The following is a 15,957-nucleotide window of genomic DNA, read 5'->3' as shown; positions in this document are numbered from 1 at the left end:
CCTTCAGTGATTTCCTGGTTGCAGTGACTCTCACGTTTACTGTTGATCTGAAATTATGCTGAGCATTTCAGGGATAACACGGAGGATTGCAGTGACCAGTGCAGAGGGTGATTGCTGTGTTTCTGTTACAGCTGTTTGGACACAGCACAAAGTTGCCTGCAACGTATGATCCAATGCTCATTCTAAATGGGTATTTATCCTTTCCAAAAATTCTTCGCATCAAACGCTTTTCCAATGCCCGATTAACCCCCTATGTACAGAGAAAATTTAGTGTGTTTTCAAGATTTAATGTTAATTCGTCCTTCTGTGGTAACCTGAGGTGTAATACATCTTTAAGAGAATGTGAGCAGATTGACCACGTGACTGTAAGACCCAATAACTGTGTAGCGTGGGCTACCATGTTAATGTTAGTCTAGAGTAGGGTCTGGTGGGAGGAGCACGCATCATGTTAGTGATCTGTGTAAATAAATAGCACGTGCTTCATTTCATATTGGTCTCTGTGTCTGCCGTGTATTGTAATCGACTCATTTGCCAACAGATAAACGTGCAACTGGTTCATGAGCAAAGCGACCCCGTAGTAAAACATAACACCTTCTCACTCATTTCTTGCTTCCTGGTGGGACATGTAGACTCCTTTGCTGGTGTTCTGTTCTGCCCTGCTGTATCTCAGTAAAAAGGAAAGGCATGCATTTATATAGCACTTTTCACAACCTCAGGATCTCCCCAAGAGCTTTACAACCGATGAAGCATGTCTGAACTGTGGGCATTGTTGTAATGTGAAAAACGCTGCAGCTATTTATTTTGTGCACAGCAAGCTCCCACAAACAACAATGAGATAAATGACCAGCTCATCTGGGCAGGATTTTGAGCAGCACCCTGGGCGGGAATAGGGGCAAGCAAGGCCTGAAAGTAAAGGTGCTGGTCAGTGTGCCTGTTTCTCTGCGACGGCCATTTTAAGCTACCTCTCCCTACGCGGCAGGTAGCCAATTAGACTTGTTAAGACAAATTAAAGGGATTTCCTGGTCAGCCTCCAGTTGCCTGCACTGAAAAAGTCTAGTTTAGGTGCCTGGAGGCACTACCCAATGGCAGGCCAGGTAGCAGGGCTGCGGACAGGCCTAGAGGCTGTCCCTGCCAGTCTGGTTGTGGGAGCAGCCTCAGGCTTCTCTGTGGAGGGACTCCCCCCGCTGCAGGTGGCCTGGCGGTAAGAACCATTTTTAAATGAAAGATTTTTTCAAAAGCTGGTGCGAGGATGCCACCATGTTGAAGCGGCCGCTCTGTTACTTACCTGCCATCGTAGCCTGCTGCTCCTCTCAAGTTAGAAGGACTCTGATTGGCCATCCAGCTTTGAGAGCCTGTCCGCAGCCCTTAATTAGAAAGGGAACCCATCTCCATGTCAATTAAGGGCCGCCTCCATGAAAACCCCAGTAACTGACTGCTTCCCTCCTGCGCGTTTGGGTCCTGAAAACCCTCTCAACTTCTGTTTCCAATGCCGGAAGGAAAAATCCAGCCCTCTGTTTTTAATGAACTTGATTGAAGGATAAACATGAGCCAAGACAATAGTGCCAGGGGATCTTTTACATCCCCCAGAGCTTTGCCCCAACATTTATCCCACAACCAACATCACTAGAGAAAAAAAATGGTCATTATTTCATTGCTCTTTGTAAGAGCTTGCTGTGTGCAAATTGGCTGTCATGTTTCCTACATTACAAAAGTGACTGCATTTCAGAAATACTTCATTGGCTGTAAAGCACTTTGGGAGGATGTTAAGGCACTATATCAATTTTTCTTTCATGCGGGATAGAATCTAACTGGTTCCAGGTTATAAATAAAAAAGGAGGTAGAAACTAAGATAAAGAAGACAAAGTGTGCTTATGACAGGTAGAAAATGCAACTGGGAACCAAAGACTCAAATCACAGAATCACAGAATTTTAACAGCATAGAAGGTGGCCATTCGGCCCATCGTGTCTACTCCAGCTCTGCAAATGAGCATTAAGGCCTAGTGCCATTGCCCTGCTTTTTCCCTGTTTCTATTCAAATAATCACCTAATGCCTTCTTGAATATCCCAATTGAACTTGCCTCCACCATACTTCCAGGCCGTGCGTTCCAGACCCAAACCACTCGTGTGAAAAAGTTTTTTCTCATGTCACATTTGCATCTTTAAATCTGTGCCCTCTTATTCTTGACCCTTTTACAAGCAGGAACAGCTTCTCCCTATCTACCCTGTCCAGCCCCATGATGATTTTGAACATCTCAATCAAGTCTCCTCTTAGCCTTCTTCTCTCCAAGGAGAACAGTCCCGACCTCTCCAATCTATCCTCATAGCTGAATTTTCTCATTATGGAACCATTCTTGTAAACCCCTTCTGCACTCTCTCCAATGTGTTCACATCCTTCCTATAATGTGGCGCCCAGAATTGTACACAGTACTTCAGCTGAGGTCTAACGAGTGTCTTATATAAATTCAGCATAATCTCCCTGTTCTTGTACTCTACTCCTATTAATAAAGCCCAGGATACTATATGCTTTATTAACTGCTCTCTCTACCTATCCTGCCATCCTCAATGATCTATGCACATATACACCCAAGTCTTTCTACTCCTGCACCCCCTTCAAAACTTCATCCATTATTTTATATTGTCTGGCCACCTCTTCCTACCAAAATGCATCACCTCACACTTCTCCGCATTGAACTTCATCTGCCACCTATCAGCCCACTCCACCAACTTGTCTATATCCGTTTGAAGTTCTACACTGTACTCCTCGCAGTTTACAACACTCCCAAGCTTTGTATCGTTTGCAAACTTTGAAATTGTCCCCTGCACACCAAGATCTAGATCGTTAATATACATCAGGGAAAGCAAGGGTCCCAATACCGACCCCTGGGGAACTCCACTACAAACCTTCCTCCAGCCTGAAAAATATCCTTTGACCATTACTCTCTGCTTCCTATTTTTCAGCCAATTTTGTATCCATGTTGCTTCTGTCCCTTTTATTCCACGATCAATAACTTTTTTCACAAGTCTGTTGTGTGGCACTGTATCAAATGCCTTTTGAAAGTCCACGTACACCACATCAACATTACCCTCATCGATCTTTTCTGTTACCTCTTCAAAAAACTCCAGCAAGTTAGTTAAACATGATTTCCCCTTTAGAAATCCATGTTGGCTCTTCCTTATCAACCCATATTTTTCCATGTGACTACTAATTCTATTCCGAATAATTGTTTCTAGAATCTTGTCCGCCACTGAAGTTAAACTGATTGGTCTGTGATTGCTGGGCCTATCCTCACAATCTTTTTTGAACAAGGGCACAATGTTTGCAATTCTCCAGTCCTCTGGCACCACCCCCCCACTGAGTCTAGGGAATACTGAAAAATTATGGCCAGTGCCCCTGCAATTTCTACTTTCACTTCCTTGAATATCCTTGGATGCATCTCATCCAGTTTCGGTGCCTTATCAACTTTAAGGAATCGACAGCCTATTCAACACTCCCTCCTTATCAATTTTGAGCCTTTCCAGTGACATGGTTTCCTCGTCTGTCACCTCTAACAATTTCTCCTCATCTCTGTCTTAAATGAGCGACCCCTAATTCTAGATTCTCCCACTGGAGGAAACACCCTCACCACATCCACCCTGTCAAGACCCGTGAGGGTCTCGAAGTTTCGGTTGGGTCACCTCTTACTCTTCCAGACTCCAGTGGATGCAGGCCTAACCTGTCCAACCTTTCCTCATACGACCACCCACCCATTCCTGGTGTTAGCCTGTGAACCTTCTCTGGACTGCTTTGAGTGCACTTACGTCTTTCCTTAAGTGGGAGGACCGCTGCTGTACACAGTGCTCCAGATGTGGTCTCACCAGTGCCCTGTACAACTGAAGCATAACCTCCCTCAATTCCCCTTACAATAAACAATAACATTCTATCAGCTTTCCTAATTATTTGCTATACCTGCATACTAGCCTTTTGTGTTTCATGTACTAAGATACCCAGATCTCTCTGAATCTCAGAGCTCGGTGTATATGTACATAAGTCATTGAAGGTGGCAGGGCATGTTAAGAGAGCAGTTAATAAAGCATATGGTATCCTAGGTTTTTTTAATAGGGATGTTGAGTACAAGAGTAAGGAGGTTGTGTAAAACTTGTATAGGATACTGGTTGGGCCACATTGGGAGTGCTGTGTCCAGTTCTGGGCACCATACTTGAGGGGGGAATGTGAAGGCATTGGAGATAGTGCAGAGGAGATTCACAAGAATGATTCCAGGAATAAACAACTGTAGCTATGAGGATGGATTGGAGAGATTGAGTCTGTTTTCCTTGGAGAAAGGAGGGCTGAGAGGAGACTTGATGGAGGTAGTCGAGACCCTGAGGGGTAAATAGGACGGGGTAAATAGTGAGAAACTGTTCCTTCTCAAGAGTACATCAAGAACATGAGGGCACATATTCAAAATAATGGGAAAAAGGAGTAGAAGTGATGTGAGGAAAAACATTTTCACCCAGGTTGGAGTCTGGGACGAACTTCCTGAAAGGGTGGTAGAGGCAGGTTCAATCGAGGTATTCAAAAGGGAATTGGATTTCTATCTGAAAAGTAATATGGGGAAGGTTACGGGGATAAGGCAGGGGAGTGGGGTTAGGCAGATTGCTCTTATGGTGCAGACTCGATGGGCTAAATGACCTCCTTCTGCACAGTAAAGATTCTGTGAAAGCAAGCTCTGGTCTTTTATCGCAAGAATAAGGCTGGTCAGGTCAATGATGACTGGGAACTTTGCACCTCAGTAACAACCTTCACTCTCAATTACTTATAGTTTTTCTTAAATTCTATTTTTGCTTAATTTTCTCTGCATTTTTTTTTTCCCCTTTATTCCGTCATGCGTGTGGGCATCACTGGCAAGGCCAGCATTGGTTGCCCATCCCTAATTGCCCTTGAATTGAGTGGCTTGTTTGGCCATTTCAGAGAACAGTTACCATCTTGCTGTGGATCTGGAGTCACATGTAGGCCAGACCGGGTAAGGATGGCAGATTTCCTTCTCTAAAGGGCAGTAGTGAACCAGATGGGTTTTTACGACAATCAACAACAGTTTCACGGTCACCATTACTAAGACTAGCTTTTCAATTCCAGATTTTATTAATTGAATTCAAATTCAACCAGCTGTCATGGTGGGATTTAAACTCATGTCCCTAGAGTTTGTTCAGGCCTCTGGAATACCAGTCCAATGATATTACCACTACACCACCAACTCCCCGTAAATGAGCTGCACAACAAAGGTGAAAGGTCAATAAAGGTTGGCAGAGAACTGGAAGTTGATATTTTCATGTAACACAGTGGACTTGCCCAATTACTGAACGTTCTTCATGGCACATTACTGGAACTTATAGTGTGTGTTGTGTGGTATCTTGATAGACCCTGGCAGTGTACTTCAAGAGGAAGAATAATCATCATATTTTCTATTTATTTATATATATATATTATAAAATATATGTGTCAGACAATTGTATGGTGCTTAAGTTGTCGTGTGGGTGAAAGGTTTATTTATTTATGGACTGCAGTGGTTCAAGAAAGCAGCTCATCACCACCTTCTCAAGGGCAATTAGGGATGCACAATAAATGCTGGTCTAGCCAGCGATACCCACACCCCTTGAATGAATTTTTTTAAAATGATTTCCTGTTTCAGATGATCACAGAAGATGTGATGCAGGGGCTGCAACTGTTGGCTTCTCAGGATATACCTGGAAAAGTCCTACATGGTCAGAGCTGAGGGAACATCTGTCAGAGCACTTGCATTTTGGTCAGCTCCTTCCTGAGAGCCTCCCACGGAAATTTGCCTATAAACATAGAGACTTCCTCATGCAGCAATGTAACCTTCAGGCTGCAGTGTACAAGCTGGTTACAGCCACTCCCAAGATAGACCTTCAGAGCTTTGCATCAACATGTATCCATGGCTACTACAGTGTGACGATCGTTGGTACGTACAGGTACACAAATAAAAAGAATGAATTGCGCATTGACTGCACTATAACAATGTGCACGTTGTCAGGCTTATCTCAGTGGTTAGCCCTGTCATCTCTGAGTCGGAAAATTGTGGGTTCAATGGGCCAGAAGCTGACACTATATCAGTACAGTACTGAGGGAGTGCTGCACTGTCAGAGGTGCTGTCATTCGGATAAGATGGTTTACCCTCAGGTGGACTTTAATGATCCTGTTTTGAAGAAGATGAGTTATCCCTGGTGTCCTGGCCAATATTTACAACTCAAGTCATGCATCTTTTAAAAAAAAAAGACAGGTGATCTGGTACAAATTAAATTAATATTTTTTAAAATGCATTTATAAAAATAAAACTATTCTGTTATGGATTTTTTTATTTAAACGTTGCAGTGATCAAGTCACTGATAGTTTTGTTTCTAACCTACAATCCATAAAGATGGAGGATCATTGTGATGTCTGGTTGATGTTAAATTTATGAAATAGACAAAGGCATTGTCGATAAATGCAGCTTTATTAGCACCAGAGTTAAAGTGGAATTTGGCAATTCAGATTTGTCTCGTATTCCTCACATACAGAAAGGTGTTTAAAAAAGAGAAGAAGATTGATGAACTCCAAACAGAAGGGAGGGAAATTGGAAAAAGGTTCAGGAGGTGAAGTGCCATCAAACAGGAGGGCTTTTAAGTGTTTTGGTAGCTGGGTAGTAGCCCACTGGAGGTAATTAGACAGGGGGGTTCCAGGCAGAAGGGGCCTAGTGGCTGAAGTACAGTCAGCAGTGACGGCGTAGGGGACAAGGAGTGTCAGGAAACACAGGGTACTTCAGGAATGTAGTGCTAGAGATCACTAAGATAGAGTGGGGCAAAACAGGAGTTTGGAAACCAGGGGCAGCATCTTCCGGTCAGCGAGCTAGGGCGGGGCCTGCTCGCCGATGTGTAAAATGACGCGGGGATATGTCAGGCCTGCATCCCGACGTCACCCCGGGTCATTTAGATTCTCAGCTGAATCGGCTGCCCGCCTGCTGAACTGTCAACGACCTATTAAGGCCATTAAAAAACTTAATTAGGATGATTAATGGACCTGCCGGTCCAGCCTTAAGGTCGGCGGGCAGGCCGGGAGCCCTGGCGGGCTTCGGAAAAAACATGAAGCCTCGTCCACGGGCGGGATGAGGTTTCATGAGTGTATTTAAATTTTTATGAAATGTTTCAGTAAAAGTTCTGGACATGTCCCAAACTCATGTGACAGTGTCACATGAGGAGACATGGCAGGGAAATTTTGTTGTCACCTTTATTTAAAGTTTTCAATCGGAGCTGATCTCCCTGAGACTGCACTTTGCCTCAGGGAAATCAGTGTGCTCTTTTATGCGCATGCGTGAGAGAGCGCACTCCCGGCTGAGGGAATCCCCCCTCCCCCCGCCTGCACAGGGAGCGCACAACACTTCCAGGTGGATGTCACACTGGACGGGCCTTAATTGACCCGCCCATGTAAAATGGCGCCCCCCCCCCCCCCGCCCCCTCCCGACCGGGGGGCGCCGATCAGAAGGCCGCCCGCGGGCATCCGCTCCCGCATTTCTCCCCTGACCGGGGGAAAATGTTGCCCCAGGACAATTGTTCAAATTGAAGGAACATTGTACTGCAGTTAAAATACTGAAAATTCAAAATGATGTAACACACAGTTTACTCAGTAACAAAAGTGCGGTTAAACGTATTTTGATTACATTGAATTACATCAAGCCCACAGCACAGGATGAGCCCACTCCACCTATTCGATCTACATCCATTGTTTGCGTTTCATCCGAGCCTTCACCATATTCCATCAGTGTATGTATTTACTGTCCTTCTATTCCTTTCTCCTTCATGTGCCTATTGAGCTTCCCCTTAAATGCATCTATACTATTCACCTCAGCTACTACTTGTGGTAGTGAGTTGCACATTCTTATCGCCCTTTGGTAAAGAATTTTCACTTTTGGTGACTATCTGATACTTGAAATTTTTGGTCTCCCTCAAAAATGAAAATATTTTCTCTATTTTTACCCAATTGAACACATTTGAAAATTGAAGACTAAAACATAGAAAATGTACAGCAGAGGGGGAAGCCATTTGACCCTTTGTGTGTGTGTAATGTAATCTGTAGGAGGTCATTCCTCAGCCTTCTCTTTTCTGGAGAAACCAGCCCTCGCCTGTTCAGTCTTTTCTGACAGTTTTAACCTCGTAGTTCTGATACTTTGTTCTTGAAGGCACAGGCACCACCATTTATATGGTGTGAGGGGCACACCTCAAGTAGCACAAATATTTGGATCTTTAGATTCCCATATGGAGAAACTTCAGAAGCTGAGTGGAGCCACAGCTGTGTTTTTGAAAATACCGAAAATCAGTGTTGCTTTATGTAACGGGAACAGTGACAAAAGTTAGCAACTTAAGGCACCAAATCCAGACCTCTGCCTGTAAAAGATTCCACATCATCTGAAGAAGTGCAACTGAGTTAACCCCAGTGTCCTGGCCAGTGTTCATTCCTTAACTAACATTATTTTTCTTTTTTTTTGTTCATGGGATGTGAGCGTCACTGGCTAGACCAGTATTTATTACCCATCTCTAATTGCCCTTGTTCAGAGGGCATTTAGGAGTCAACCACGTTGCTGTGGGTCTGGAGTAACATGTAGGCCGGACCAGGCAAGGACAGCAGATTTCATTCCCTAAAGGATATTAGTGAACCAAATGGGTTTTTATGACAATCGACCATGGTTTCATGGTCATCATTAGACTTTAGATTCCAGATTTTTGTTGATTTCAAATTCCACCATCTGCCTTGGTGGGATTCGAACCCAGGTCCCCGGAGCATTGCCCTGGGACTCTGGAACACCAGTCATTGAAACAGATCATTATCACGCTGCTGTTTGTGGAGTTTTCAGAAGTGCAAAGTCCATCTAAATATCCAGCCTGCCTTCAGGCAACAAAGATAGCAAATTCCATCTCTGCAACAGCTATTTATGTGTCAGTCATAGGTTTGCTGCCTTTGAGGAGCATTGGGTACACTTTGCATGGCATCCTTGCTCCTTGTCTCAATTTGCACTTAATTCACAGAGGAAAAACTGAGCTTTTTGAGTTCGGGATCAAACGACCGGCCCAAAAATGACTTTCAATGAGTTGCCATCTCTGCTAATATGGCAAAGAGAGAAACCTCAAACAACTAATGCATTCACGCACAAGAATTTGAAGGTATAATTTCAGGGCCATATGTTGAAACAGCCATTTTCTAGATGGCTCTTTTGCTTATTCAGTTTATTGGATGTCTCCTTCGACAGGTGCAAGGGTTTGTGGGCCCACAGGCTGATATATTACAGATTAGACAAATCATCAGGTCATTTTGATGTATCTGTAATAAATGAAGAATTGTTGTTCCAATACAGGTGTCAATCACCAGACAGCAATCGACGTTGTGTTCCTTCCGGCTGTGATGAGTCAAGAGGGTCACCGCACGTTGGGTCTATCGGTGGACGCTCATGATAACACGCTAGCCTCCATTATGGCCAGCGGTTATGTTTATGACAAACAGGCCACAGATAATAATCAACAACAACAGACGTCCTCCTCTCCAGGTAACTATTATGTCCTCAGCCAGATCTCAACACTGAACTGAATAAAAGGCTTAGCGTGACTTAGTCAGTTGACACTAGACTTGAAGTGCTGATGTGCAGCTCTTTAACCGGATGCCACTCGTCTGCACTCTTTGCTGCATCATCAAAGTGCTCTTTAGTTGTCAGCCGTGGGTCAGTGGTAGCGTTCTTCCCTTGAGTCAGAAAGCTGTGGATTGAAGCTTATTTCACAACCTCGAGTGCGGCACCAAGGGAAGGCTGCACAGATGGAGGCGTCATCTTTTGGATAAGATGTCAAACCAGGTCCTCCTCGCCCACTCAGATTGGCACATCACCAGCAGAAATGCAAGGGAGTTAACCCTGACGTCCTAGCCAGTATATTTATTGCATATCCAACGTCACTAAAACAGATCCCTTCACTGTCGCTGGGTCAAAAATCCTGGAACACGCACCCTAACAGCACTGTGGGTGTACCTACACCACATGGAGTGCAGCAGTTCAAGAAGGCAGCTCATCGCCACCTTCTGGAGGGCAATTAGGGATGGGCAATAAATGCTGGCCTCGCCAGCGACGCCCACATCCCATAAATGAATTTTAAAAATGATCGCCTGGTCATTAACACATTGCTGTTTGTGGGAGCTTGCTGTGCGCAAACTAGGTGCCACATTTCCATATTAAGACAGTGACCACACTTCAAAACCACTTGGAATTGACTGTAAAGCACTTTGGGATGCGCTGAGGCTATGAAAGGCGCTATATAAATGCAAGCCTGTTCCTTCTTCGATCAGCACTATCCAGTTTCACACATTTTTCGTCCAGTTTCAAAGCCTAAACTTTTAATGCGATTTGTACAAAATGCTTTTTCTTGTTTAAAAATGAATCCCGTTTCAACTATGCAGGCGATAGGCTGAATTTTATGTGACCCTGGCGGGCGTGTTTCCTGCGGTGGGGGCCACGTAAAATGGGGTGGGCACTCATCCCACCACCTTCCCGCCCACCCAGGAGCTCATCCCCATAATACAGAGGGCAGACAGGCGCCAAAATCGGCATCCCGTCCGCCATATTAAAATGAGCATTTCAGGGTCCATTAGTCTCATTATAACACGTTTAGCATGGGTAGCAGAGCGGGAGCGGGAAACCCGATTTTTAACCTGAAATGGGTAAAGAGGGGGAAGGAAGGGTGGGGCGGGGTCACTCCTCAGGGGCTGCCCTTTGCTGTTTTAACCCCCCCCTCCTTCCTACTTACTCGCTCCCTCTCTTAAACTCACTGCCCCTCCCCCTAACCTCCCATCCTCATGGCCCAACGCCCAGACTTACCAGCTCCAGGGATCCTGGACCTTGGGCTCCACTCCGGTACCTGCAGTACCGATAGCTGTCACCGATGCCTTCGTGGCGCTGCCGGGACTGATGGGGCTACCGGCCAATCGGATTGGCTGACAGCTCCAGAGGGGGGGCTGGGTCATCCACCCCATTGAGGGGCAGAACTCCCACCTGGCCCTCGCTACTGAGCCCCGCAGAGCTTTATTGCTGCGGGGCTCGTCGGCATGGAGCGTCTTGGCTCCACGCCAACATCGTTTCCAGGGGAGCGTGCAGTAGTTCTGTGGGAATTGTTGCAGGCATCCTGACAGATACATAGCAGTATTGTACTGAGGGCGGAGGGGATTTCAAACAGCTCAGGTGGACATATTCCCATGGGTCATGTGGAACATAGGAACCTGAGACTTAGGAACAGGGGTAGGCCATTTTGCCCCTCCAGCCTGCTCCACCATTCGATAAGATCCTGGCTAAATCTGATTGTGATCTTAACTCCACATTCCTGTCTGCACCCCATAACCCTTGACTCCCCCTGTCTATCAAAACTCTGCCTCGAATATACTCAATGACCCCATCCCCACTGCTCTCTAGCGAAGAGATTTCCACAGACTAACAACCCTTTGAGAGAAAAAATGTCTCTTCTTCTCTGTCTTAAGAGTCCCCTAGTTCTGGTTCCCCCGACAGAGGAAACATCCTTGTGGTTTCTACCCTATCAAATCCCCTCAGGATCTTATATGTTTCAATAACATCACCTCTCATTCTTCTAAACTCCAATTGGGGTAGGCCCAACCTGCTCAACCTTTCTTCATATGATAAGCCCTTCATCCCAGGAATGAGTCGAGTGAATCTTCTCTGAACTCAACGCAATTATGCAGTGACGTCCTTTTTCAAATAGGGAGGCCAAAACTGTACACAGTGCTCCAGATGTGGTCTCACCAAGGCTCTGAATCTCAGCCAGAACTTGAGTTGTAAAGAGCGTTTTATAATTGCCACCCAGCGATACCCCACCACCCCTTAGATGGGAATATACGCTTCAGTACAGAACACGACCAGCCTCAGCTGTGGTCTCCTTGAACAGCTTGCATTTATAATGTGCCTTTCAAGTGAAAAACACCTCTCAATGTTTTGTAAGGGAATAAACGAGCGGATGATAAGCCAAGGCAGGAAAGGTGACCAAAGGCTTGCTTGAAAGGCTGGGATTGAGAATGCTTTCAAAGATGGAGAGAGAGGCGGTGAGGTTTAGGAGAGTGGGACTGAGGCAGCTGAAGGCTCGGTCCACCAAAGATGGGGTGAAGGAGTGGGGGAATGTGCAGAAGACTCTCAGGCCCGAAGAGGTTCAAGGGGAAGGTTTTGGAAATAAGGTGGGATAATATCACAGAAGGAGTTGAAGATGAGGACTAATGTTCTAATTGCAGTAAACTGGGACATAGGAATAAGGAACTTCTTTAAGGTGTTCTTAAAACCTAACTGTTTGACCAAGCTTTTGTTCCCCTATCTTAATGTCTCTTTCCCGGGTTAGGTATCTGTTTATTTTTTTGTCAGATTATGCTCCTGTGAAACCTCATGCGATGCTTCACTTGTTTAAAACCATTAAGTTCCTATACTGCGGGAAGATGGCACTGGGGTAGATCACTCATGATCTAGTTGAACAGCGGAGCAGGCTCGAGGAGCCGAATGGCCTATTCCTGCTCCTGTTTCCTACGTGCAAGTTGTTGTTGCATTAAATTGTTCGCCTCTTGGGTGACTAAAATCTTCAGCTTAAGCAAATGTACTGGTTAAGATTTCAACCAAGTATTTGGGTTCTGGCAATAAGGAAAAGGGCTTGATGCTTCAGTGTGTGGTAACTAACATTGAGGTTGCAGTTAGCAGCTGTACTGTGAGGGAGTGACTGTGTGACAGAGTTTCCTCGCACACTGGGACATAAAGCATTGCCTCGATCGAGTACATACAGGAAACCTGGGTGTGAGTGATGGGCAGAAAAGCAGGCAGGTTGTGTTGCAGGTGGACTTGTTCCCCACAGGATTTTTTTGTTGCCCAGCATGCCACCTGATTGTATTAGAATCTGGAGGACCTGTATGCACAGCAATTGAATGTTTCTCAGGTGATTTGCCTCCCCAGTCAGAATCAGTATCTTGCCATTTAATCTTTTGCACAGAAGGAGGCCATTTGGTCCATTGTGTCTGTTCCGCTTCTCTGAAAGAGCTACCCAATTAATCCCGCTCCTCTTCCCTTTCCCCCTAGCCCTGCAAATCTTTCCTTTTCAAATATTTACCCATTTCCCTTTTGAAAGTTACTACTGAATCGGTATTCCAAATCGTAACAATTTGTCGTGTCGCTTCTGGTCATTTTGCCAATTATCTTAACTCTGCATCCTCTCCTACCAGTGGAAACCAATTTCTCTTTATTTACCCCATCAAAGCCCCTCAAAGTTTTGAACATGACTCCTTTTGTGAGTGAAGTGTTCTGAAGAGGATTTTGTAATTTGCATGCTGATGCTCGGGGCTTGCTTGTTGTTTACACTGATGTATGGGACAGCATTATAAAACACTTATATTGCAATCATTATAATACAATCCTTTTTATTGCTTCCTCATAGATCAGATTGTCAAGACGGCAGCTAACCTGGACTGCCTGCACGTCATCTGTGTCCTAGATGTGTGCCATCATGGTGGGGACAAATCTGAAGTGATTTTAAACAAAATATACAGAGTGACAGAATGAAGTCAGCCATGACCATTTTAAGGACAGCATTTCAACAATATCCATTTTCCATTCACAGATTCTAGATTCTGATCTGTGTCCTTCTCCAGTAACTGCCTTAAAGTGACAACATCGAGTTGAATGCCTTATGGTAATTATTTGGTATAATAGTATGTTTAATATAAACTTTCACCAGTCGGTGTGTACATATTCAGATTTTATCTCTCAAATAAATCTCTGGATTAAATCTAGTCTCCTAGAATGAGCTGCACCTTCTCACAGCAGTGAAGCCTTGTCAATCTCTATGCGCTATCAAACATCATGGTACTTGGCATTTAAAATCAAGCACTTTGCAGTAGATTAGGGCATTCTCCTTTTAGTGATTCTCACCTCCTTGTCTTGTGGTACCTCGCTGGCAAACTGATTGGGAAAACCAAAATTCGAAGCCTTGCAACACATTTACACTAACACCTGATTTCAAACCCAGCTCTGTACTTCTGGCATTTTTCTGACCTGCTTATTAAGCTGCCTTAGTGCTAGCAGTAAAGGCTGGCCAGGGCAAAGGCTGGGCAGGGCTCCTGCTCACTTCCTGATCCCTCAAAACCTGTCCGCCATCCCTCGGACTCATGTCAGGAGCGTGCTGCAGTACTCTTCACTTGCCTGCAAGGCTGCAGCCGCAAAAACCCTCGAGTCTCAAACCTCCAACACAAACCAATCCACTTGATTGATACCTGCTGCTGGGCTCAGTTTGCTCCAGCCCACTGTGGCTACAAATTAGATTACCTACAACTTGCCAAGTTCACTTCAACAGTGCCTCCTAGCCACGAGACATCTACCACTGAGGACTAAGGCAGAAATATGATGAGAGCACCATCACCGACAAGTTCTACTCTGAGTCACACACCACCCTGACTTGGAAATCTATCTCATTCCTTCATTGGCTTGAAATCCTGGAATTCTCTACCTAACAGCTTGGTGGGAGCACCGCCATCACAAAGACGGCAGCGACTCAAGGAGAAAGACTCACCATCATTTCTCAGGGCAAGGGGTGTGGCCCCGCCCCCATTTGGCGACATCCCAACAACAAGATAACAATCAAAGCAGCCAGTAAAATTACCCATTTGGAATTCAGCCCGCACTTACTGCATTATGATGGTCTGCATTGGGGAATCCTGGGAAGGAAACATTTGAAAACCAGTTTTAAAAGGAAAATGGATTCAATATGCAACATGTTTAATAATATTCTTGATTTACAAAAGAAAAATCTTGCATTGTTTTTGATGAGTCCAACACTCCGGTTAATGGGAATGACCTTTTTCTTACTTATTCTTGGCAAGGCCAGCATTTTTTTTTTAACTATTCGTTCATGAGATGTGGGCTTCGCTGGCTAGGCCAGCATTTATTAACCTTTAGAAGGTAGTGGTGAGCTGCTGCCTTAAACCTCTGCAGTCCATGCCTATACCTAGCTGCCCTTGAGCAACTGAGTGGCTCGCTAGGCCATTTTAGAGGGCAGTTAAGAGTCAACCACATTGCTGTTGTTTTGGAGTTGTCACAAAACTATAATAATTTCCATAATATTATTGTGGTTCATTGTAAAGTAGGTTTACGGGTGTGGGTGTAGATGGTTCTGTCTGTGTGATTTACTTAAATTGAAGTCAGATAGACGGCAAGCTTGAAATTAACAAAAGAAGTTAGGGATAAAAGACATTTGAGTAAACATAGATGAGGTCTTAAATTTGCATTTTTAGATAAGTGAAGGAGTTGTTTGAGTTTCAAAGGGATGATAGAGTGTTTACAACTAACAAGATAAATAGGGCAAGGCTATTATGTTTATTTTTCCCAAAAGGTACTGACCATATTGGCAACATGAAAGATTTTTATATTATGGGAAAAGTAAAGTTCCAAAGACATATAGAACAATGGAATTTACAAATTAGAGAGAGAGAAACATGTATAAAGAGGAATGAAAGGCTATGTTGGTGGGCTATGTAAGATCAACAACAGTGTATGGAATAGCCTTGGGAAAGCCTCCAGCCATGTTTACAAAAGTCTGCTGTGTCCAGTAACTAAAGTCGGAGAAAAGCTCTTGGAACTCCACTGTTGAGTGGTGCTTGCTAGTTAAATTTAAGATCTATTTTGGACTGTTGCCTTAAAGGGGGTGCGAATTTGAGAGTCAGGTTAATGAGCAATTTTGGGATTTGTTATACTATTAAGTAACTGTAATCTTATGTTTTTTTTTTCATTCATGGGATGTGGGCATTGCTGGCTAGGCTAGCATTTATTGCCCATCCCTAATTGCCCTTGTTCGGGGGCACTTAAGAGTCAACCACATTGCTGTGTGTCCGGAGTCACATGTAGGCCAAACCAGGTAAGGACGGCA

The 15,957-nt window shown here is 44.6% G+C and overlaps 1 protein-coding gene across 1 annotated transcript in view; it reads left to right on the top strand.

Annotated features, from left to right (window-relative positions):
• Positions 1–13,824, top strand: part of radx (RPA1 related single stranded DNA binding protein) — a 69,465-nt gene extending 55,641 nt beyond the window's left edge. Inside the window, exons 13-15 of the mRNA XM_078547673.1 lie at positions 5,667–5,957; positions 9,378–9,566; positions 13,474–13,824. Of these exons, the coding sequence (XP_078403799.1) occupies positions 5,667–5,957; positions 9,378–9,566; positions 13,474–13,598 (605 nt within the window). The 3' untranslated portion in view covers positions 13,599–13,824. The remainder of the gene's footprint in view (positions 1–5,666; positions 5,958–9,377; positions 9,567–13,473) is intronic.
• The last annotated feature ends 2,133 nt before the right edge of the window (positions 13,825–15,957 follow it).

This window comes from Cetorhinus maximus, chromosome 8 (genome assembly GCF_964194155.1).
Source record: "Cetorhinus maximus chromosome 8, sCetMax3.hap1.1, whole genome shotgun sequence".
Classification (NCBI taxonomy): domain Eukaryota; kingdom Metazoa; phylum Chordata; class Chondrichthyes; order Lamniformes; family Cetorhinidae; genus Cetorhinus; species Cetorhinus maximus.
This window is presented reverse-complemented; position numbering and strand designations above follow the sequence as displayed.